Source organism: Hyaena hyaena, unplaced genomic scaffold, assembly GCF_003009895.1.
Source record: "Hyaena hyaena isolate Hyena2069 unplaced genomic scaffold, ASM300989v1 scaffold_65, whole genome shotgun sequence".
Classification (NCBI taxonomy): domain Eukaryota; kingdom Metazoa; phylum Chordata; class Mammalia; order Carnivora; family Hyaenidae; genus Hyaena; species Hyaena hyaena.
This window is the reverse complement of record NW_024080697.1, coordinates 3,629,799-3,654,738: the sequence shown is the minus strand read 5'-3', so window position 1 is coordinate 3,654,738 and position 24,940 is coordinate 3,629,799. Positions and strand designations below refer to the sequence as shown.

Below are 24,940 nucleotides of genomic sequence, written 5' to 3'. Positions count from 1 at the left end.
ACAATCACAGAGAGGCAGTGGCAGATGCTAAAAGCTTTACCCCAGAATATGGCATGCACGCTACAGCAAGTAAATATGCAACAAGTATTTTCAGGGCTTGGGTCTTTGGAGCACTTCAGTTTTTTGCTTTGCTCTAGAAGATTTCTTCCCTTTAAATATCATCCTAGGAGCAGCCGGGTGGCTCAGTTGGTTAAGCATCCGACTCTTGATTTCACCTCAGGTCATGATCTCACAGTTTGTGAGTTCAAGCCCTGAGTTGGGCTCAAGCTGACAACACAGAGCCTCCTTGGGATTCTCTCTCTCTTTCTCTCTCTCTCTGCCCCTCCCCGACTTGTGTGCACACTGCTCTCTCTCTCTCTTTCAAAATAAATAAACTTTAAAAAAAAATCATCCTAGTCTTGGGACACCAGGGTGGCACATCTGGGTAAGTGTCCAACTCTTGATTTCAACTTAGGTCATGAGCCTCAGGATCATGGGAAGGAGCCCCGCGTGGGGCTCTGTTCTGAGCATGGAGCCTGCTCAAGATTCTTTCTCTTTCCCTCTCCCTCTCTTCCCCTCTTGTGTTCTCTCTCTCGCTCTCTCTCTCTCAAAAATAAAAAAAAATAAATCATCCTAATCTCCAGAACCCCAAAGAACTGCTTGCTTGTTTGAAGAACTTGACATCTTAGTCCTGTAGTTACCTTTTTTTAAATTTTTTATGTTTTATTATTTTTGAGAGAGAGAGACAGTGCAAGGGAGGGACAAATAAAGAGAAGAGACACAGAATCTGAGGCAGGCTCCAGGCTCTGAGCTGTCACAACAGAGCCCGATGCGGGGCTCGAACCCACAAACCGTGAGATCATGACCTGAGCCCAAGTCGGACTCTTAACCAATTGAGCCACCCAGGTGCCCCTGTAATTACTATCTTTAACTTTCATGATGGGGTGAGGACTTAAGAAGGTCAAAGCATCCTTTTTCCTGATGCAGTCATGCAAGGTAAACAGAAATGCCCTATGTAGTTGCTCAGGGCTATGTGTTTGCTCATTGCCCTTTTTCAGAAGCCTAGGAAGGGAATAGTCTGCCAATGATTTGTCTCTGTAATCCCTACCTCCTATATTTGGCCTTGCTTTCTATACCTTCCAATTCTTGATTGTTAGGATTTCAACTCCATAGAAAACAGACATGGTAGTGCTGTGTTTGGAGATTGCTAGATCAGATACTTGGGACACTCAGCCTTAGCTTTCAGGGGGAGACAGTGAACTTCTTTATGCCCCACTTGAGGGAGCCTATATCTTAAGTTTGTTATGACTAGTACAGTCTAGCTGAACTCTGTAGTGTTTAATATGCTTTGCTTCATTTCTGTTAGTGAAAACCAGGAGAAAATGGCTTACATGGAGAGATTTCCTGGCTTCTCAGGGAAGGGGTAAGAGGAGATGCTATCTACCACTACCTCTGTGTTTTTACCCCCACCCCGCCCCCTTTCCAAATGGATAAGGCTCTCTGGCCCCTAGTCACACTAGATTGGGCAGAAGCACAGGACTGCTATAAACGTTCATACCATAGGCAGTGAGGAAAAAGAATTTGGGTAATTCTTGTTCTGTAAGAATTTGTCGCGATGTGGCAAAACCATCGATAAGATCGAATACAACTGACTGTCTCCTGGTTCTCTTGTGTGAAGAACTGCTGGACCTAATTCCCAGGGTGTCTTTCCTTCCCTGGTGTTCTAGGTAAGCCACGATGGGCTTTCATCTCTAGTGGCTAAGGGGGAAGAGTGTAGTGCTTTGCCTTCTGTCTTCTTGAAGGTCAGAATTGTTGATGTCTCCTACAGGTAAAGTCAGCATAGCCCGAAGGGGTTGTGAAGGTGGGAGCCATGAAAATCAAAGGATTCTTCTTGGCTGTTGAGCAGCTATTTGCTTAAATGCAGCCTGAAAACCTAAACTGCTACCTGCTTAACTGGAAGCTCAGTGCCCAGCAGGCATCTTAATCCATTAAGCCAGTTAATCAAAATCCCTTCCACGTGGAGAAGAGCCTATCTATTCTCTCCTCAGCTCTGGCCACAGGAAATGTGTTCAGGCTCCTGCCCAATTCCTAGGTGCCCAGATAGCCTAATTAGAAGGTTGGCTTCCTGCCTTCTCATCCAAAAGAGATCCCAGGACTAGCCAGTGATCCTTTTGCTTTTAATTGTATGGACAATGTTGCCCCTTTTGTCTTCTCCAGTGACTTCTGTTTTCCAAGCACCTTTTGCTATAGATTGAGTCTCTTTAAGGCAGAAACCAAAGGAGTTAGCTTGAGTACTTACTAAAGTTCTTTATTCTAGTCTTCTCTGTTGAGTCTGGCAGTCCACCCTTGGAAGTGGCTTGATGGGGTACACGTGGGCAAGGTCTTGTTTACTATGTAGTACACATGATAGATGGCCTTAAAACTGTGATTCTCTGTGGTATGATGAGTTATTATAAACTGATCCTAAAGAATGCAGTAGTTCTTAAACTGCAGTTACACGTTTTTAATGAAGCAATACCCAAAGCTCTGTTCTTTTGGAGTAGTTGTGGGGAAGCTGAATGAAAAGGACAAGAGCAATACCCTGATGGGCTAAGTGTCCTGCCTTCTTGCCATTTCCCTGGATGGGTGGATCCCTCCATGCATGAGGAGCCTTGAGTCCATTCAGAGCCTGCTTTTTCTGACAATTCTCAGGTTTCTTGTGCAAAGCTTTGTCGCTTGGCCCAGCCCTTCTAAGGGAGTGTGGGACATATTCCTGACTGGGGTGGAGCAGTAACTTGTCTTCACCCTTAACATTCGGTCATGTTCCCTCAGTGATGATAAACCAATGGTTAAAAGGATAAAAAGCATCCTTGATGGTTCTTTATAGGATACTGGTGAAATCACCATGTCAGTTCAGCCAGCATGTTCACACAGTCTTGATGATCCCTCTCTGTGGAAAGGTAGCACACATTAAGAGAAGGGGGAAAGAGAATAAGAACAGAGAAATAGCTTATGGGGAGCTGAGATCGTATTTTGTTGTCCTTTTTTTTTTTTTTTTTCATTGACCGATTTGCCTGTAAGCTGGACTTTGCAAGAGGTGCTGTGATGACCCCTCTCCATTGCTGGGATGCTTATCTAATCTGAGAAAGTGTGAGGGGGGAATGTAAATTAAAAATGTTCAATTCTAGTACTGTGTTAAAATGTCACTCTTCTCTCATTCTCCCTTATTCCCATCTACCTTTTTTGCCAGATGATTTTTTTTTTACCTTGTTGGATGACTGTGAAGCTATAAATAATGGGTTGGGTCAGGTGTATCAGTTTTGAGAGCACATGTTAAGAACTGAAGGGGAACTACTTGAAATGACTTAAGAATCATCCCATGCAAATAATACTGTTTTGCCCAAATAAACTATTCAGAAAGCTATCTCTGCCTTCATTCATTCAACCGATAAATATGGAGTATTCTTTCCATGTCAGGCACTGAGCAATACCTGTACCAGCAGCAAACAAATAAACAAGCTTATGGACACATACATCATCTTACTAAGTCTGTGGAGGAAAAGTAAAGAGCATGATAAAAAAAAAGGGTGGGTAACCAGTATGTGTTTTAGACAGAGGTGATAGAGAAAACATTTCTAAGGCATGGAGGATCCCAAAGAAAGAGTGGCTGATGCTCTGTGAGCAAAGGGAAGGATGATGTTGGGAGGGGGAAGGTGGTGTTGAGGAGGAGGGGGCAGAGGCTTGCTGCCCTGGGCTGTCAGGGTGAGGGGTTTTGTTACTCATTGGGGAAAACCAGTATGGAGTTGCAAGCATTGAAAAGGATCATCACTAGTGTGCTTTATTTTTTTTCTGTAGACATCAGCAAGTTGGTAAAACGTAGATGGTAATGCAAATAGCCAATTTTGAAAAAGAATTTGTACTACCTGATTTCAAAACTTTCTACAGAGCTACAGTAACCAAGACTACATTTGGCATTAAGATGGTCATATTGAACACATAAGACAGAATAGAGTCCAAAAATAGTGCTCACTTCGGCAGCACATTATACTAAAATTGGACAGATACAGAGAGGATTAGCATGCCCCTGCACAAGGATGGCACACAGATGCATGAAGCCTTCCACATTTTTGAGTGATGTATAGAACTGTTCAATCACTATATTGAACACCTGAAACTAATACAGCACTGTTAACTATACTGGAATTAAAATGAAAAACTTAATAAAAAAGAAAGTCCAGAAATAGACCCACACATATATGATCAGTTGATTTTCGACAAAAGTGCCAAATTAATTCAACAGGGAAGGTACAGTTAGTCAAATAATGGTACTGGAGCAACTGAATATCTAGGGGAAATGACCTTCAACTCTTCCCTCACATCATATACAACAATTAAAGCATAGATCTGAATAAAAACTATAAAAATTCCAAGAGAAAATATAAAATCTGTGATTTTGTATTAGGTAATGATTTCTTAGAACACAAAAAGCATGGCTCAAAAATATTGATAAACTGTACTCGATCTAAGGGACACCTGGGTGGCTTAGTTGATTGAGCATCCAACTCTTGATTTCGGCTCAGGTCGTCATCTCATGGTTTGTGAGATTGAACCCCAATTTGGGCTCTGGGCTGACAGCATGGAGCCTGCTTAGGATTCTCTCTCTCCCTTTCACTCTGCCCATCCTTTCTCTCTCTCTATCAAAGTAAGTAAATGAACTTTTTTTTTTAATGTTTTATTTATTTCTAGGAGAGAGAGAGAGAGACAGCATGAGCAGGGGAGGGTCAGAGAGAGAGGGAGACACAGACTCCGAAATAGGCTCCAGGCTCTGAGCTGGCAGTCAGCACAGAGCCCGACGCGGGGCTCGAACCCACGAACCGCGAGATCATGACCTAAGCGAAAGTCGGACGCTTAACCGACTAAGCCACCCAGGCGCCCTGTAAATGAACTTTTAAAAAATGAAAACTTCAAGTTTCAATAAAAGGACAATGCAAACACCAGACTGGGTGGGATAAAACATGCATTATACATATCTAACAAAGGCTTTCTATCCAGAATATATTTTTAAAAATCTTAAAACTCAATAAGGCAAGGCTTTTCAATAAAACACAGGCCAAAGATTTGAACACTTTTTTAAAAAGATTTTATTTTTTTAAGTAATCACTATGCCCAGCATGGGGCTCAAATTCACTACCCTGAGATCAAGAGTCTTATGCCCTCCCAACCTAGCCAGCCAGATGTCCCAAAGATTTGAAAAGAATCGTCACAAAAGGAGATGTACTAATGGCCAGAAAAGCCCAGGGAAGATGTTCAACATCACTCATGGTCAGGGAAATGCAAATTAAAACTACAATAAGATTCTACCACTTACCCACCCACTAGAATGGCTGAGTTTAAAACGAATTACAATACCAAGTGTCGACAAAGATGTGGGAATGCAAAGTGTACAGCCATTTGAGAAAACAATTTGGCAGTTTTTGGCAGTAATTTCATCCACCTCAGAGAAGCATGCCCACACTTGCACTTGAGTACACACAGCTGCTTGATTCATACCAGCCCTAAACTAGAAACAATCCAAAATGCTGTCATTGTGAATGGCAAGGAGGTTGTAGTATTATGTTCATGGGATGGAATATTGCTCAGCAATGAAGAGGAACAAATCACTGATACCTACAACTGTATGGGTGAATCTTAAAGAACATGCTCAAATAAACCAAACACAAAAGAATACAAAAATCTAGAAAGGCAAAACTAACCAATGGTGACAGAGAGTGGGTAAGTGGTTGCCCGGGAGCCAAGATTGGGAAGGTAGGAATGAACTGTGTCCAACAGGACTGTTAAAAGATAATTTGGGGGGCACCTGGGTGGCTCGGTCGGTTAAGTGTCCGACTTCAGCTCAGTTCATGTCTCATGGTTCGTGGGTTCGAGCCCCGTGTTGGGCTCTGTGCTGACAGCTCAGAGCCTGGAGCCTGCTTCAGATTCTGTGTCTCTCTGTCTGACCCTACCCTGCTTGCACTCTGTCTCTGTCTCTCTCAAAAAATGAATAAAAAACAAACAAACCCTAAAGAACAAGGTAGTCTCACTTTTTGTCTAGGAAAAAAAAAAAACCAGCATGACATAGCAGGTGCTCAAATGCTGGTTTCTTCTGGCTAATATTTTAATGTTTACCATGTACCAAGCATCTTACTAGGTTGAGCCACATGAACTTGCCAATATTTGACACTTTTGACCAAAAAAGGATAACTTTAGCCTAAAAAAATAACATAGATTCTTATTTAGTCCTTACACCACTGAGGTGGGTACTCGCCCCACCGCACACACTTTTATAAATGAAAAAAGCAGCAAGAGGTCAAAGAACTTGTCTAATAATACCAACTTCTTAGTAAACGGTAGAAGTGGGATTCAAACCCTGGTGGCCAACTCCAGACCCAGTGTGATTTGATCCCTGTGATGCACTTCTATTGAAAACACCGCAGCGCCCTGGGCTGTGTCACTGGGGATTGGAGTGGTTTCTCAGAACTGTGCCAGGTCCCCTAAGTTTTTCACTTTGGCTAAACCCAGATCCCAAGTTTTAGCCCTATGGCAGGTTTCCGGCCCCCCTACCCAGCACCTCCAGGGATTTGCTATCCTGCCCTGAAACCAGGCAGCCTTTGTGGTCTCCGAGTAGGCATCTTCCTAGTGTCTTCTGACTGCTCCTTACTGACCTGTCCAAACCGCTCCTCCCCCCACCCCGCCCCACCCCTCCACCTGCCCCCACTGTGCTTGCATTCCCTCACAGCCCCCATCCAGGCCACTAAAATTGTCACGGCCCTTCGGGGGTCCTGATCTTTATCGCGAGCTGAGGTTTTATTTCATGACCCGCGTACACTACACGTGAGGATCCCTGCACAAGCGTCTCGCTAGAGGGAGTGGGTGGTCCCGTCGTTTTATCCAGGATAAAACCAGGTGACACCCAGTGGCCGGGCAGGATCTTCTGACCACTCGCTCAAACGTGTCTCGCTGCTGTGCTTCTGGGACTCTGTCCTCACATCTGAGTCTCAAGTCTCTCTGGGTGTTTGAAGTGCTCTGAGAACATCCTGAGGAAATCGGGGACACGGTGGCAGGTGTTTCTCCGGGCTCCACCTCCAGCTGGGGAGCTGCGGGAGCCCTGGAGGAGTCACTTCCTGGCCTTCTTCCCCGAGCAAACTTACCTCGAGGCACAAACATCTGCCCGAGACCGGAGGGTTTCCGCGCGGGGCTGCGGCGCGCCCCCCGCCCGTGGGGCCCTGGGGGATCCACGTGCCCCCGCGCCGTCGGCGCGCCCGCGGGGAGGGCGACCGGCAGGAGTGGCAGCGCGCGGCTGGAGCGCGCCGTGCTCGCCGGCCGCGACGTCCCCCGAACAGGAATTCGCTTGGGGCTGCGACGGCACCAGCGGCGGGGACAGGGGGCGGGGAGGCGGCCGGATCAAAAAGAGCCTCCTGCCCGGCGGAGACCGTCCGCGCGCGCCGAGGAGCCGCCCCTCCGGGAAGGGCGGGGACGTCCCGGGCGCTGACCCGAGAGCCGCGCGGCGCTCCCTCCCCGCGCGCCCCCGCGGCCGCCGGTCTCCCCCGCGGCCCCCGCCCCCCGCCGCCCCGCCGTCCGCGCGCTCCCGCCTCCGGAGGAGGCGCGGCCCGGCGCGAACGGACGCGCGGGAGTGGCTCCGGAGGCGCGGAGGCTCGGCGCGGAGCAGCGCCGGGACGGAGACGATGCCTGGACTGCCCGGCCGCGCGGGGCTCGTGCTCGGCGTCATGCTGCTGGCGGCGCTGCTGGCCGAGGGCCGGACGCTCCCCCTGAGGAAGCCGCGGCTCCGGAGCCCCGCGAGGCTGGCGGAGGTGAGCGGCGGGGAGAGGGGCCGGCGCGGGGCCCGGGGCGCGAGCGGCGACCTCCGAGGGCGGGCGCGGAGCGCGGACCAGGTGCATCGGACCTCGCCGAGCCCCCGCCCCGACCGCGTGGCGGGCCGGCCGGGGAGAGACGGGGCTTCTGGGCAGAGCGCCGGTTGTGGACCTCCCCCCACCCGCCCCGGAACGGCTCGGCCTCTCCCTCCTGCGGCTGCCTCGCCCTGAGCGACCCTCTCCTGCAACCCCCCCGTCCAGGGGGCGCGCTCCTTAGTCGGGAGGATGGGAGGGGAACGCGGCGCCGCGCGGAGTTGCCGAGGTCCAACCCGCCGAATAACCGCCGGTGCAGCCTCAAATCAAACCTGCCAACGTTTTGAGTCCCTTTGGGTGTGAAGTGAGACGAGACGAGGTAATGAGTGGGGCTTTTAACTTGCTGGAAAGTAATATATTACTATGTAGTAGGAAGAGCAGAGGTCGCTAAGGCGTGGGGAGGGCGGGGGGCACTTTCTGGGTGGCCCGTGAGTGGGCACTGGGGATGCGACTGAAAACAAAGGAGAGTCGGAAAAGAGTGGTTCAGAAGTGGAGAGGAACCACGTCCGCCGAACCCCGTCTCCCTTCGCCAGGGGCCCACAGTCCAGCCATTCCCGCGTGGATCTCATCCCCTTGGGGACGAAACCCTCAGACTTGTTCCGGAGTTTGGGGACTTGGGGTGGTAGCGGGTCCTGGCTCCTCCCAGGCTCTGAGCTATCCTACGAGGAGGCCAAAGTGGTTCTTCCCATTTTTCAGACGAAGTCACTGAGAGGCCCTGCCGGGTGGGTGCAGGAGACCGGTGGGTGAGCGGGCCCGGAGCTTGGGCTGCTGGCAATGCCCAGGCTGCCCAGGCCCCCCGGAGGCGGTGGGAAAGCACTGCCTGCATCTGAGGTCTCTGTGGACTGGTGTGTAGCCACCTTTTTTTTTTTTTCAACGCTGCCTTCCTAAGGAGCCTTTTAGACATTTCCTCCCCCCTAAGTGCCTTTCCCACTGAAATTTTAATCCCGTAAGTATACTGTTTATGTATCATGGCACGTGGGTATGTTACAAACCATTGTAATATCTGAGATTTTTGGCCCCCTGTTGAGACTACATGCCAGTAGACCAGAGTTTCTCAACCTCCACACTCCTGTCATTTGGGGTCGTATAATTCTTTGTTGTGCGTTGTAGGACAGTCACAGCAGCGTCCCTGGCTAGGTGTTCGTAGCACCCACTGCTGGACAGAGGCAGACATTGCTGGCGCTTCCTGAGGCACACCCCTCTCCCCCACCGTTGCTGACAACCACTGCTGTAGACAAATCCAGAGGAACTGGACAGCCTCTGGCCAGTCCCCGCTCTTAGGTGGAGGTGATGGTGGTCATAAAGTTAATCAATTGGCATTTTTTTTCTCCTACCCATTTTTACGTATTTTCTATTTTAGTACTTAACTGCTTTGTATTGTGATTATTTTTGATATATTTGCCAGATCTTCCCCCGAGACCAGTCTAGAGGATGAGTTATTTCAGAGCCAAAGTCATATCCCCAGCTCTAGTAGAGGACCTGGTGGAACCCTCAAAAATATGTTAAAGCAAATTAGTGCCATGAGGGAACAACAGAGCTTGGAGCCCAGGGCCTGGGGTTCTGGTCTCAGTGGGTCATTAACTCAGGCATGCCTCACCTCGGATGATCTCCTGACACTTAAAATAAGGGGCTGGGTCATCTCTGTGATTCGTCCAGCTCAAATACTGCTTCAGAAGTCCGTGCAATGTGTGTTAAAGCTCTTATGTAATCAAGGTGTTAGTTAAGAAATTGTGTTGAGATCATGCAGGCTTAGGGGCTTAGGTGACATGTCGGAAAGAAATGACAACTCCAGAGACTTTTTTGAAGAAACTGAAGAGCGTAGCGCCCCTGGGTGTTATTCTCATGGGTGTTGGATGGATGTTAGTCTCATCTTCCAGATGAAAAAAATCAAGGCAATAGAAACATTAATCCTAACCAGAGTGGGAGCCAGTTCTGTCATTTCAAGAGGTAGATGTGGGACCTCAGGGTCCATCTTTGTATGTCATGCCCCAGCCTGCTCATCTGAACTCTTAAAAAGTCTTAAAATCATTGGCACCATGAACAAAATGTGCCACCCTCTCTCTGGTCAGGCCTGTTGCCGAGCCTCAGTTTACTCCCACAGTCAAATGGGAATTGGAAAACCCATTCTGTCAGATGGGCTGCTGGGTGAGAAAGCACGGCACATGTGTACAGTGTGTGGCATTGTCGTTACAAGAGTTTGTTGGGTGAGGTGCCTGGGTGACTCAGTTGGGTAAGCATCCAGCTCTTGATTTCAGTTCAGGTCATGATCTCACAGTTTGTGAGTTCGAGCTCCACATCAGTCTCTGCACTGACAGTGTGGAGCCTGCTTGAGAGTCTGTCTTTCTCTTTGTCCCTCTCTCACTCACGCTGTCTGTCTCTCTCTCAAAATAAATTTTAAAAAAGATTCAAACTCATAACATAGTTTAAAAAAGAAAAGCACAAGGGTTTGTTGGGTGCTAAGACGGGCAGGGAATGACAGAGCTCGGCCTTGGGTGTCTTCTATTCTGGTTAGGATCAGAACACCACCCAAACTGCCACAGTGCCTAGCATTTTGTGGTCCTTGTCTTGTTTTCCTCATTTTAGGGATGAGGAAACTGACAGTGAGTCTAATAACTAAGCCATGAGTCTGCAGCTAGTGAGTGGTAAACTCAAGGATTGAAACACAACTTGGCTTAACTCCAGCCCCTGGGGACCTCAACCTGGCACGTGCCACCTCCAGGGCAGGCAAGGGAAGACCTTGGGGTGGGGGAGACAGAGCTGGGACTTGGGGCCACAAGAAGGTGATGGAGATGAGAATTGGGGAAGACGGAAGTTCCCTTCTCAGAATGAGGACTCAGAATGTGTCCTCCTCACACAGAGGAGAGGGGACAGCTCTCCCAGGCTGCAAGGACTGTCCCACATGAAGGGCCCCACGTGGGGCAGAGCTGTAGGAGTTTGTGCTGTAGCAGCAGGGATGTCATCTCCGTGGAAGGAAGCGCCTGTGAGAGGAGAGGAGAGTGGGCGAGAGTGAAAAGCTAAGGCACAGAGGAAGGAGCCTACGGGCCTCACACATCCGGTACCAGCACTCATCTTGTAGCCAGTTGCCTGACATCAAGGGCTGGATAGCCGGGAGTGGGGGGAGGGGTGGTACAGTGAGTTGAAAGGTCTCACCTGCCAGGTGGGGGCACCAAGAAGCAGATCTTTTCTGAAGGTTTTCTTTGGTTGGGGTCTGTCTTGCCCAATCAGTGAGTGAGTGTCATAAGGGGAGCTGGAACCCAGGTCTGTGTGATGCCAAGCCTGTGGCTTTGTCCTTAGCCTCCCCCTGCAGCTGGGCACCTTCTTGGACCTTGACTATGACCATCGGTCTCCCTTCAGACCATTCTTCCTGCTAAGAATTTGGAACCACTGGAAAGCTGGTTGGGAGAGAAAGGGAAGGACAGGAGTGGGGGCCAGGTCGTTGCTGCTTGGCGTTCCCAAGCAAGCCCTCTCCTCACTGGCTCTCAGGCTCCTAATCTCAATCTCCACCTTTGCCTCTCACTCGGTTGTTATAAAGATCAAAGGGAAAGATGGATGTGAAAAGGAGAACATCCTGTCCTAGTGTTTTGGCCATTCAGCACACTCAGCACGCAAGTGGCAGTCAGCGAACCAGAAGGTGCAGCTCTCACTTGGAGTTGGCAAAGCACAAGGGATAAGACCTTCCAGCCGGATCATCTGCCTCAAGTCCTCTTCTGCCAGCCCTCTCTGTGACACCAAGCAGGTTACTTCACCTCTCTGATCTTTGGCTGCCTCATCTATGAAGATGATGCTGGCCCCTGCCCAAAGGGTTGTGACAACGCAGTGAGTCAGTGCACGGGGCATGCTTGGCAGCACGGACTCCGTAGTTGGAGGGGCCCAGTGCAGAGTGAGAATGGGGGGCCTCCGAGCATTTCTTTTTTTCTTTTTTTTTTTTTTTTTTAATGTTTTATTTATTTCTAGGAGAGAGAGACAGCGTGAGCAGGGGAGGGTCAGAGAGAGAGGGAGACACAGACTGAAACAGGCTCCAGGCTCCGAGCTGGCAGTCAGCACAGAGCCCGACGCGGGGCTCGAACCCACAAACCGCGAGATCATGACCTAAGCGAAAGTCGGAAAGTCGGACGCTTAACCGACTAAGCCACCCAGGCGCCCCCTCTGAGCATTTCAACATGGCAGCAGCAGAGCGTTCAGTCAGATGCAGAGCGCTGTGCAAGTATGCGGGCCACACAGCATGGAGCCGGGCCTGCTGCTTGCAGGGTGCCCTCTGTCAATAGCACTCTTGTTAGCACCAGGAGCTCTGGGGTCTCCGCTGGGTGCCAGATGGGCTGGATGCGTGCATGCCAGGGAGGAGGGTGACTTGACTATGCCTGCAGTCCTCTCCCTCTGCCTGTGGTCCTCTGGCCTGGCTGAAGAGACACTTGCTGTTGAGTGGTGGGTCTCCAGCCCCTCCTGGGAGGCCAGGGTGACTGTGTGTGCAGCCTGCTCTGCACAGATGGGTGTGGGGAGGGAGGTGCAGGGCTGCACCTGTCCACCGGGTTTCATTATCTGGAAAGTTATCCAGAGTTCATTATCCAGAGTTCCTGACCCCTGAGGCAGAGAGGAGGGAAGATGGATCTGTGAGGGGCTGAAGCAGGTTAGCAGGCAGGCTTGTGCAATCCAGCAAGGGCTTGTTCACATGAGGGCTTTTCTGTTAACCGGGAACAGGGTCAGGGCTGCCTGGCCAAGCCTGGGAAGGTACGCGTGGGCCTGTGTGTGTGTGTATGTGTAAGAGAGAGAGAGGGAGAGGAAGGGTGAGAGAGAGAAGGATGGGGATATACCCACATACTTCATGTCCCTCTGGGCGTTGACACCATTCCCCAAAAGAACGGACATGCACCAAAGTCCACACCAAGTGTAACAGGTGGGGGTGTGGGCCTGGGAGCGGGACACATGTTCTCAAATATGCTGGAGCCTCGGGATTGAGGCCATGGGAACACCCCTCCCAGAGATCGTGCATCACTGGTGGGGCCGGGGTATCAGACCGATTAAGACATAAAGAACTAACAGTGCCTGGTGAGAGGGGTGCTCTCCTCTCTCTCTCAAAACCATCTGTCAACACCTGTAGGTAACAGTGCACGTTTGCCGTGTTTGAGGCAACCCCTGTTCTTTTTAATTTTTTTAATGTTTTATTTATTTCTGAGAGAGAGACAGCATGAGCAGGGGAGAGTCAGAGAGAGAGGGAGACACAGAATCTGAAACAGACTCCAGGCTCTGAGCTGTCAGCACAGAGCCCGACACAGGGCTCGAACCCATGAACCGTGAGATCATGTCCTGAGCCCAAGTCAGATGCTTAACCAACTGAGCTACCCAGGCACCCCGAGGCAACCCTGTTCTAACTCCACAACCACACAAGACAGAGACTGCTGTTTCCCTAATTTGTGGAGGGAGAATTTAAATTAGATTAAGTTTACCTGCCCAAGGTCACACAGCTAGTAAGTGTACAAACGGTTTTGAACCCAGGCCATGTGGCCTCCAGCCTACACTCATTACCACTACATTCGGCTGCCAGCAAGATGACAGAAAAGGGAAGTGCTTTGTGAGTACAGAGGTGGTTGCATATGACGTGTGTGTCCACACACTTGGCATGCACCGTTGCATGGGCGTTGAGATCAGGCAGAGCTAAATTTGAAGCTGAGCTCTGATATGACACTTTATGTAAATCCCTTGGACTTTGGGCTTTATGTAAATCCCTTACCCTATCTGAGCCTCCATAGCCTCATCATTAACACAGAGACGGTCATATTCACCTTTTGGGGTTGCTAGTGTTCATTCAGTCGCTCAGCAATGACTTATTGAGTTCCTCCTATGTGCCAGGCCCTGTGCTGGGCACAGGACACCGCGTGAAGCAAGCAGACAGAGTCCTGCCTGCACTCTAGCTGGGGTGACAGAAGGCACATCCAGGGCCTAGCCCAGGTCTGTAGAGATGTGCTGAGACAGTACTCACGGGTCAGGGCTCTGGGGGCTCTGCCCATATCTCTGCCTTACTCCCTGTTGCCAGTGTCCAGTTTCTTGAGGGCTGTCAGTTGCATGAGGGCCTGTTCTCAGCTGTACATGACAAATCCGAGGTCCCCAGGAAACAAATCCTCTTCTCTACCCAGCAGCCCTCAACCAGTGACTGGTGAGGTTTGCAGCTACATAGCCCAGCTCCCTGCTTCTGGGGGAATAACTGAGGCACCAGTGGGATTGAACTCCACTTGTCTACCACGGTCACTAACTTGATGGGACATTCTTTATTAGCTGCCTCCCATCCCCGACCCACTCCCCCACTCCCTGCTAGCGCCTCCTAGGATCACCTTCCAAAGGAATGCCCTGGAATTCTGGTGTCAGTGAAGAAACCCAGACTAAGACCCATGGCCCCCCTCCACTCCTGAGAGGTCCCTGGGGCCTGAAGCACAGAGCGGGGGCCTCCAAGAGCAGCTCTAGAGAAGGGTGGCTGTGACGTGTGGCTATGATGTTTAGCCAGGACTTTCTATGGCCTTTGCTCATCATCTGGTCCACCTGGGTAGTAAGGAGTGGCGAGGTTGGAGAGGGCTGGAAATGAACATTCTGAGCCCTGCTGGATATCAACTCTCTCCCCTCACTGTTCTCATTTTACAGATAAGGATGCTCAGAGGTTCTATCCCCTGACAGGGTCCCCCAGGTCAGAAGCCAGACTGTTCAGGGATTCAGATCTAAGCGGCCTGACTTTAGAGCAAGGTTTCTTTTCTTTCTTTCTTTTTTGTTTTTTTTTTTTAAAGCTTATTTATTTATTTAAGTAATCTCTACGCCCAGCGTGGGGCTCAAGACCCTGGAGGTCAAGAGTCACATCCTCTGCCAACTGAACCAGCCAGACGCCCCCTAGAGCAGGGTTTCTTAACTGCAGCAGTTTCTTTAAAAAAAAATTAAAAAAATTTTTTTTAATGTTTATTTATTTTTGAGAAAGAGAGAGAGACCCAAAGTGCAAGCGAGGGAGAGGCAGAGAGAGGGAGACACAGAATCCAAAGCAGGTTCCAGGCTCTGAGCTTTTAGCACAGAGCCCAGCATGGGACTTGAATCCATGAACTGTGAGATCATGACCTGAGCCGAAGTCTGTGCTAACTGAGCCACCCAGGAGCCCCTAAAAATTTTTTTTAAACATTTATTTATTTTTGAGAGTGACAGAGCATCAGTGGGGGGGGGGGTGCAGAGAGAGGGGAGAGAGGGAGGCACAGAATCTGAAGCAGGCTCCAGGCTCTGAGCTGTCAGCACAGAGCCCAACACGGGGCTCGGACTCGGGAACAATGAGATCATGACCTAGGCCGAAGTCGACGATGAACCGACTCAGCCACCCAGGCGCCCCTTAGTCACAGCACTGTTGACACTCCGGGCTGGGTGATTTTTATGAGGGCTGTCCTGTGTGTTGTAGTGTCAGTAGAACCCCTCTCCAATTGTGACAACCACAAATGTCTCCAGACATTGCCACATGTCCCCAGAGGAGAACCATTGCTTAACTACCCACTCAAGAGGCAGGGGCATCCACATCAGCCAGAAAGGCTGCAGACCCTGAACCCCTGCTGTCCCGAGACTGCCTGTCCCTGTGCCCCGGAGGCTGCAGAGAAGCTACTGAGCCAAGTCACAGGGACAGTTAGGGCTTTGGCTGCGGTGTGAGTGGGAGCTGCCAGGAAAGCAGCATATGGGGATGTTCCAGGCTTCCAAGACTGGTCAGTGAAGGAGCTTAGCTGTTCCATTACTCATTTGTCCATCCTCTCTGCTCATCTGGCCTGGCTATTAAGACCAGAGCACTCTGACTTGGTAACAGACTCCAGGGCCAGGCTCAGATGGGCCCCGGTGATTAGTGCGCGAGCCCTGGAACCAGGTGTCTGGGGAACACTGAGTGAGGGGGTTCAAGGGGAGAGACCAAAGGCTCTTATCCTCTTCAACCCAAGGCAGGAAAGTCATAGTGGGAAATTAGACCGAGTAAGCCCCTGATTTGTGGAATAGACTCTCCACACTCTTGCCTGTAGCGTCAGAGCATAACAGTTAAGAGTGGCGGCTCTCGGGTGTCTGACTGGCTCAGTCGGTAGAGTGTGTGACTTGATCTCAGGGTTGTGGGTTCAAGCCCCTCGTGGGGTGTAGAGATTACTTAAAAATAAAATCTTAAAACAAAACAAAACAAAAAAAAAAACCCCAAAAAAGGCGTATGGGCTCTGGACCCAGGCTGTGTGGTTCAAATCCTCGCTTTACAACTAAATGTCTGTGTGACCTCACGTGGGTTACTAGTTTCCATTGTCAAAAATGGGGAAGACAGATAGCACCTACCTCTGAGGGTGGTTGGGAGGATGAAATGAATGATTAAGTGTTTAGAATAGTGCCTGGCACACAGAGGCTGTGGAGGTGTTTGATAAATACATTTCTGACTATCCTTCCAGGTAGGAATTATCCTCATTTTGCAGATCAAGTTGAATGAGCTGGAAAGAGGCAGAGCTAGGATTTGAACCCAAGCTGATCAGACTGTCCAGACTTGTGTTTTTTCACATGGCTTCACGGATGAGGTGGGAAGTGGGGTCAAGGCTGTGGCCTGGATGGGGCAGGATCCACAGGGTCCCAGCCCCTGAGGCTCATAAAGGCAGCTCTGGACAGTGCCCTTTCTGTCCTGTTGTAGAGGAAGTAGGTGGATAGCCACCCCAGTGTCCCACTGTCTGAGCAGGTGAGGGCTGCTGCTGGAGTCAGAGACAACCAGGGTCTTTCACTTACTATTTGAGCCAAAGCAGGGACTGTCACGGCGTGGACCCCAAGGGCACTGGCTGGTGGAGGGAATTACCCGGCAGACAGACATCTGTGCCAGCACCTGAACTAGGAGAAGGTGCTGGGTCCCAGGTGGGTGGGCGGAGGAAGGGAGCAGTGGCCAGAGATGCTAAGGAACACAGCCCCCCCACGTGGACAGCTGGGGAGGGATGGCCAGTGACAGGGGAGCCTGCTGGAGGAAGGCCCAGGTCTGTGGCTGCCCTCCCTATTGGCCTTTCTGGGCCTTCCTGCCCTGACTCGTGAGACCCGCCGTCTGTTACTGGGCAAGAGCCCTGGGGGCTTCTGAAGTCTGGGGTTTGTTACCCGACCTTGGAAACACTGCCTTAAACAACATTCTTCCCTCTCTGGACCTCGGTTTCTTCGTCTGTAAAATGAGGAGGTTGGCTTATGTTTCTTCCACCTGTAGACACCTGATTTAGCCCCATTGTCATGCCTCACGTTGGCACCATTTGTCAAGCACCCTGTGCACATGGCCTCACTTACCCTCTGAGGCGTTAAAACAAAAAAAAACTGTTTCGACCCATGGTCACAGGGTGAATTTGTGGGCTGGTCAGACCCCAGGGCTCCTGAATCCCCCACTTTGGGGCCACTTGGGGCAAGCCCTGACCCCATTCACCCCCTCTTCCCCTTCAGGTCTCAGTACCCCCAGGTCCCCGCTCTCCTAGGGAAGAGGAAGGGACCCCGCTGCTCCCCAGAACCCGCCTCCAGGCAGGGCCCCGCCGACATAGGCGCCGGGCTCTTGGTGAGCCAGCAGCCCTGAGCCTGGAGAAGGCGGCCATGCCAAGGACCCTGGAGGACACTCCCTTGCTGCTGGAGCTGCAGAAGCTGCCGGGATTGGCCAACACAGACTTGAGTGCCCCAAACCCCAATATCCAGGTGAGAGCTACAGGAGGGCCTAGGCCCAGCAGACACCTAGAGAGGAACTGGGCTGACCGGCTCCACCCTGAGGTCAGGCATCCCCTGGAATGGAATCCCTGTATTCCTGGGAGGGTCCTTTTTGGGGTCACAGAAGGTAGAGTAGTGGAGGCTGCTCCTCTACTTCCCCACTGCAGGCTGAGCGGAGCATGGGGCCCTCTGGGCCTGTGTTTTCCTGTCCATAGCAAAGGAGAAACAGCAGCAGCCTGGTGGGGGCTCTCATGAGGACCCACAGTGTGGAGAAGCTTCCTGAGTGTCAGGGGCTTCCAAAGAAACGGGGGAGGGGCGACTTGTGGCCCCCCACCCAGGCCTGACCCTTACTGCAGGTTTGGTTGAGTGTAGAATGGGGTGCGCTCGTGGTGGGGGGCTACCCCCCAGAGGGGCTTTATGGAGCCAGTGGGATTCCAGTTTATATTCACCACTGCCAGTCCTCAATCCTGAGTGGTAAGAGTTCTGCATTTTGTGCAGCACCTGCAGTTTGCAAAACACGTTATTTTTTAAATTAAAAAATTTTTTTTAACATTTATTTACTTGAGAGAGAGAGACAGCATGAGCAGGGGAGGGTCAGAGAGAGGGAGACACAAAACTGAAACAGGCTCCAGGCTCTGAGCTGTCAGCACAGAGCCCAAGGCGGGGCTTAAACAGACCGCGAGATCATGACCTGAGCTGAAGTCTGATGCTTAACCGACTGAGCCACCCAGGCGCCCCACAAAACACTTTCATCAAAAGAGAAAAGGCCATGAGAAAGCGTAGAGCCTAATGTTCTAAAATTGTTTAAAAGTATGTGTGTATGTGCGCACGCGTGTGGATAAAACCTGGAAGTTTAATCATCAAAATGTTATCTGTCAGAGATGGAGTGGGGGTGATTTTAATTTTTTTCATTATATTTTGCTGGCTTTCTGCCAAATTCTGTTCAGCGATCTCGGATTATTTTAGAATAGCCAAAAATAATGTTTTCAAAGTTCATGTTCACATAAATGATTTCATGTTACTTACTTCCTGTCCACAATGTGGTGAATGAGAGCTCACTCTCCACCTCCACCCCACCCAGGGCTGCTATGGGACTTTGCTCTCTTTGCTGTCATTTTCCAGCCCTACAGCGAGACCCAAGGCTCTTTGTGATTCTGGGCAGCCTGCAGCCAGGTTCACAGCCAGCTTCTCTTAAACTACTGGGGCTCTACCCTCGCATGTGTTAGAGCCACCATACCTAGCCCCACCTCATATAATTGAATTCATGTCTAGGGTAGGGTCAAGGAGTCTGGAATATCCAGGGGATTCTGATGCATGCCCAAGTCTTAAATTGTGACCCCATGTGCCCTGGGAGGCCAGGAAGGTTGGCCAAGAGAATGAGCTGGTTTGGAGGAAAGGTTGGCCTTCTGCCCCTGCCCCCACACTTGTCTCTGAGTGCCCTGAGCACTCCTTACTGGCTGCCCTGTGTCTGACCCTCTGCAGGTGACCATCGAGGTGGTGAAGGATCCCCAGGCCAAGGTGGAGGTGGACCTACTGGCTGAGCCCAGCAACCGCTGGCCCAAGGGTGCCTCAAGCTGGCTGCCTGCCAAGGAGCTCTTCTGGCCCCTATTCTGGAGCTACCTGGAGGGCGAGGAGGGGAGGACCAGTCTCAAGGGCAGAGCCCCAGGGGAAGAAGAGGAGGAGGAAGAAGTGGAGGAGGAGGATTACCCTGCAGAGTATAGCGAGAGTGAGGACCAGGAGGACAACGAGGAGGAGGAGGAGGAGGAGCCTGGGTTCAGTGGGGCCACGGGCAGCTGGGAGCAGGGCTGGCTGGCCCCTGGGGACTGGGCCTTCAAGGAGCCAGACGGCTACGGTGAGCATCCCCATCTTGGCATCCCCGGCTGCTGCTTCTGGAGGTTCTGAGGGTAGCTGGGGGGCTAGAGAGAGGCCTGAGCGCTCCCCGAACAGGGGCAGCTAGGAAGACCAGAAGGTTAGGACTGTACGAACACCATCATCTGCTAAATAGCAACATGGCTCAGAGCTTGCAAAATCTGGCTTCCCCCCCCCCAAAATTTGACCTTCACAACAGCCCTGAGACCCCCCTAAGCAAAATGGACAGTTGTTAATTTTATATATATTCATAGCTATCACTTTCCAACAAATTGGGAAAGTGATAAACCCAGCCACTTGTAACTGACGTCATTTTCAGACTGTGTGGGCTTGAATCCTGGCTCTGCCACTTACCAGCTGAGTGACCGTGGGCAAGTTACCTAACCTCTCTGTGCCTCATGTCCTTCCTCTCTAAAATGGAGAATGCCACAACCCTTAACTGCATAAGATTGGGTGTAGAGGGTATTGAGTTAATACATTTAAAGTGTCAGCATATTGTAAACTAAGTATTAGCTATGTTTATTATTTTTATTAGAAAACAACAGGACGGACTGTCAGAAAATACCACCTAACACCTGGCCAGCCCCCTTGACAGCCATTCTTGTTGCAGTTCAGGTTTCCCTGGGTGCAGTGGTGCTTCATGCACAGGCGCAGACACTCTCCCCAGAGCCCTGGTGTTTCATCGTCTGACAGCGTTGCCAACATTAGGACTAAGGCATAGCAGGCTTTCCCTTGTTCACCAAAATGATGTAAACGGCAGAGCTTTCATGCCTTTCAGCTTTTCTTCCATTAATTTTTCTTAGGCTCTTGGTGCCCACCTGCTCAGGCCTGCCTGGGAAGTAAGGAGAGACTGTGTATGTCAGTACTTTGGGGGTTCCACAGAGCCCCTGGGTCTCGGCCCTGCAACAGCCAGAGGTCTGTGGGTGCAGTCACGGTGTATCTCAGGTTCCTTAGACCAGGACTTGGTCCCTAACATGGGAAACCAGGACCTTCCTTAATGTCCCCAGTGCCAGGGCAGTGCTGTCAGCCTTGGTTTTGATTGACTTAAAAATTATAGGTCAGAAGGATGCCTGGGTGGCTCAGTCGGTTGAACATCCGACTTCGGCTCAGGTCACGATCTGGCGGTTTGTGTTTGAGACCCGCGTCGGGCTTGCTGCTATCAGTGCAGAGCCTGCTTGGGATCCTCTGTCCCCCTCTCTCTCTGCCCCTCCCCTGCTCTCTCTCTCTCAAAAATAAACAAACAATAAAAACAAATAAATAAACCCTCTAGGTCAGAGACATAGGGAGACTTGCCCAGGGTCACATTGACAGTGGTCAGGTAGCCGCCAGCCCCAGGTATATTTTTTGTCCTCGTTGCTGTGTTGGCGCAGAGTCGGTGGCTGGGATTGTTGCTGTGTCTGTAGAGCCACCTGCAGGGGTCCCTGGCTGAGGGACAGGTGGGGGCTGAAATCCAGCCCCGTGCTTCGTCTGCTAGGCTGGGAGCCCTGGCACAGGCGGCACCCTCCTGAGAAAGGGGTGCCCTCAGCTCATCTGCACCAGTGCCCCCTGTGGACTGTGCTCACTCACCCCTGGCTCCCTGCCTTGACCCAGACTATGAGCTTCAAGAGGAGTGGAGCCCCTGGTCTCCCTGCAGTGGGAGCTGCGGCAGCAGCAGCCAGAGGAGGACTCGGCCCTGCGGCCACGCCTGCACTGCCACCGAGTCCCGAGCCTGCGACCTGCCCCCTTGTCCTGGTGAGACGAACCCCAGCTCCTGCACAGGCAGAGGCTTACTCTGGGCGCGGCCCCCCGGGAATGCGGGCCTTGTTTGAGGGTGGGGCCTGCTGGTCCTGCCTCGTCCCAGGCCTAGTCCAGATGCTGTGGGGACCGAGAGCCTAGTGAGGGCTGGGCTTCCCCACTGGGAGCACAGAGGTGCCCTGGGGCCCCACCAGCCTGGCCTCCTCTCTTCCCAAAGGCACCGAGGACAAGGACCCCTCGGGCTTCCCCAGTGAGGGGTCGCAGCCCCTGGCCCACAATGCTACGGACATGCTCAGCCCAGGTCAGTGGCGGGGGGCGGGGCTAGGCCCTACTCCTGGGGGCTTGGGGAGAACCTCTCTTGGGAGGGGGAGCATCGCTGCACAGGAGGGCTCTCACCCCCATCCACTAGGCAGAGTACATGTTCCAGCTGCAAGATTAGCCTCCCCGGCAAAGGGGCCCTGGCATTTCAGAGTCCCCGTAGCTGGGCCATTGGCCTTTCCCAACCTGACGTTCCTGCTGGGAAGACCCTCCTGATGGGAGCCAGTGAACTTGGAGATCATCTGGTGGGGTATATTCTCCCTGGCTGCAGGATGGGGCGGGGACATTCTAGCTTCCATTCCTGGTCGCTCTTGGGGGCTCCTGAGTAGGCTTTGTGTGGGAAGGGGGCGCTGTCAGAAACAGGTCAGGGGCCAGAATTCCAGGCCTGCTCCTTCCAGCAGCTTGGAGTGGGCTGGGCTTTCACTAGGACATTCTGGGTCTCTGTCTCTTGGTGTCACTTGCCGCCTACAAGGAAGTAGGCAGCCACCAACAGGCCCCGTTGCAGGTGGGACCTATGTTCGATACTGTGAAGCTCCCTGAGCTGGCATGCGATGCCTGGCACTATGCGGGGCAGGGGGTTCCCAGAAGACTAAGGCCTGGGATCTGCTCGCAAGGAGCCTGGGTGTTAGGGGGAGAGAGAGACACAACTAGCTTGCGCACGAGGCTGCAGAGCATCCCCCAGAGTTCTGGAGCAAGGAGGAAGGAGCAGTTTGTTCTGCGTGGCCAGAGCCACGGCTGCATTCCCAAGGTAGAGAGAAGGGAGGCGGACGCGTAGATGGAGGGGTCACAGTGGGCCCAGAGAGACAGCGAGCCAGAGAAAGGCAGAGGGGAGAGTGGGCCGATTGTTAAAATAGTAGAACACTTTCTTACCAGTTGCTTACAACAGCGGTTCCTGCGCCCAACCCCCCCTTCCCAAGACCCTGAACCCCCCCCCCAATCCAGCAGGTGAGGGGACAGCACCTGGCACTTCCGGCAGCCTCCAGGCCCCTCCTCCAGCCCCTGGGCCCACGTCCATTCTGAGCCGTGGCCTCCGGCTGCAGGTGTCCTGGGTGCTGTGTGGTAGCCCTTCTCTGGCAACAGGGGAAGCCTCGCCCGACCGCCCCCAGCTCTGGTGCGCGGCCTTCTGTCTCCAGGCATTGGCCCTTGATCGCCCCCACCCCGCCCGGGGGCTGACCGCTCCCCTCCCCTCCCCTCCGCAGATGTGGACAGCTGTGAGAAGTGGCTGAACTGCAAGAGTGACTTCCTGGCCAAGTACCTGAGTCAGGTGCTGCAGGACCTGCCCAGCTGCCCGTGCGCGTACCCGCTGGAGGCCGTGTACAGCGCCGTGAGCCTGCGGGACGAGCGCCGGGGCCGCAGCTTCCGGTGGAGGGACGCCAGCGGGCCGCGGGAGCACCTGGACGTGTACCAGCCCACGGCGCGCTTCTGCCTGCGCTCGCTGCTGTCCGTGGAGAGCCGCACGCTGGCGGCCCAGCACTGCTGCTACGACGCGGGCAGCCGGCTGCTGACCCGGGGCAAGGGCGCCGGCGCGCCTGACCTCGTCAGCACCGACTTCTCGCCTGAGCTGCACTTCAAGGTGGACACGCTGCCCTGGATCCTCTGTAAGGGGGACTGGAGCCGCTACCACGCCGTGCGGCCTCCCAACAATGGCCGCGCCTGCGCCGACAACCCTCCCGAGGAGGAGTACCTGGCCCAGTTGCAGGAGGCCAAGCAGTACTAACTGGGGGGCTGCTGTTCTGGAGAAGCTTCCCCTGCAGACCCATCGCTCTGCCTCTGCCCAGACCCCGCGAGGCCGGCCTGCCTGTGGAACCAAGGCAGGTCAGCACCTCGGGTGTCGGTGTGAGGCTGAGGACGAGATCGAGGGGTGTACAGAGCCTAGGCTGAGGAGGGAGCTCAGTCCCCAAGGCCTCTGGCTGTGTGTGTGTGTGGGGGGGGAAGGTGTCTCTGTGGGGGCTGCCCTCTCCTGCCCACTGGGAGGTGCAGTCCCAGCCTGGCCACTCGTTTTCCTCCCTGTCCCTCTGAGCTGGGCTCTTCCACCCTGACTCCGGGCAGGAGTGGTGATTCCCAGGGCCTGTGGTGGGAGGCCCAGGTCCTGAGGTGCCGCAGCTGCGTTTTGCCAGGCTGGCGGCCAGCCTAGCGGGCAGCTCCTCTTTATCTCTGGGTGGTTGCGGGAGGCTTCTTGCCCCACCTCTGCTGGGAGCCACCACAGACCTGAACCGGGACCCTAACAGAGGTTCTCCTCGGCTCTGAGCTGCTTTTCAGTGGGCACTACTTTGGTGTAGGACTGAAGTCAACCCATGGGGCCAAATGTGGACAGCCAGGCTGAGGCGGCTGAGACAGGGCTGGCTTCCGGCTGGGAATGGGTCAACCTATTCAGGTTCCTTTCTTTGTCCGGCATCTCTGCTCTGTCCAGGTTGTAGGGATGTGCAGGACTGGATGGCACTGCCCTGAATGGACCGAGCAGCCAGGCCTGGGGTGGGCTCAGAGCAGCTCAGGAAGATGTGCACCACGGTGAACTTGTAAACCAGTTCTCTGCTTGGGCTTGGCGGCAGGAGGCCCAGATTTGGGCAGTTTCTATGGTGTTTATGAAGACTCCCACCATGGCCCACACTCCCGAGGTGACGTCATTGAATGCACTGAGCTCAGAGCTGGGAAGAGATGCGTGTAATCAGCTCTCCTAGCACATCTGGTACTTCTTCTCTGCCCTCCTCACCCCCAAAACCATACTTCCTCGCCTTGTAGTGGGTTGAAGGGCTGAAGTCCCCACTGTCCTGTTCACAAAAGCTTCTAAAGGTGGGAACTTCAGCCCCTAGAAGAACTTCAGCTGTCCTGAAGCTCTTTGTGATCCTCAGCAATAAAGCACTTTATTTTCAAATTCTGTCTGATGAAGAATTTGGAGCCTCAGCAGAGGTATAGGGGGTCCTGTGTGCAGCCCAAGCCGAGCCCCCATGGCCGTGTTTGTGACCCCTTAACCTAGCCGGGCAGGCAGAGCTCCTGGGGTGCAGAGGTTAGATGTAGATGTGAGTTCTCCCTCTTCACACTTGTACAGGATTGCCTAGAAGACAGGGAGGACATGGCCAGACCTCAGAGTCACATTTACTAGTTCTGGGGTGACAGGAAGACTTCTAAGACAGAGGTAAATTGCACGCGCTCCAGAGGAAGTGGCCGTATTTCCCCAAGTACCTTGCTGCAAGGGGGTCTGAGGCAGAGTTCCCCAAAGGACTACCCCTGTAAGGTGACAGAAGTATACCTGTACCCTGCCTTGGTTGCTACCCTTAACAGACACTGCGCTGTCACTCCTGGCATTTGGGGAAGGACAGAGACACATCAGGAAGTAGGATGAGGCAAGGTGTGTCCAGAGCCACCACCTGGAGACAGAGAACCAGATGTTTCCATAACCATCACACCTAGAGGTAAGTTTATTAGTCTGGTCCTGGACCACAGGC

The 24,940-nt window shown here is 52.6% G+C and overlaps 1 protein-coding gene and 1 non-coding gene across 4 annotated transcripts; both read left to right on the top strand.

Moving 5' to 3' along the window:
• Nucleotides 1–3,980: 3,980 nt before the first annotated feature.
• LOC120231998 lies at nucleotides 3,981–4,087 on the top strand. Its single transcript, XR_005528473.1, has one exon. It is a non-coding gene; the product is annotated as a U6 spliceosomal RNA (small nuclear RNA).
• Nucleotides 4,088–7,605: 3,518 nt separating this feature from the next.
• On the top strand, nucleotides 7,606–24,369 carry ISM2 (isthmin 2). 3 transcript variants are annotated; one of them, XM_039232357.1, is made up of 7 exons: nucleotides 7,606–7,805; nucleotides 17,325–17,567; nucleotides 19,059–19,428; nucleotides 21,036–21,176; nucleotides 21,397–21,480; nucleotides 22,697–23,312; nucleotides 23,908–24,369. In XM_039232357.1, exons 1-6 carry the CDS (start codon nucleotides 7,680–7,682, stop codon nucleotides 23,212–23,214), a joined length of 1,482 nt encoding a protein of 493 aa, XP_039088288.1. In that variant the 5' UTR covers nucleotides 7,606–7,679; the 3' UTR covers nucleotides 23,215–23,312; nucleotides 23,908–24,369. The 3 variants fall into 3 exon arrangements, with proteins under 3 accessions (XP_039088288.1, XP_039088289.1, XP_039088290.1); XM_039232358.1 differs by lacking the exon at nucleotides 21,397–21,480; XM_039232359.1 differs by lacking the exons at nucleotides 21,036–21,176; nucleotides 21,397–21,480.
• Nucleotides 24,370–24,940: the final 571 nt, after the last annotated feature.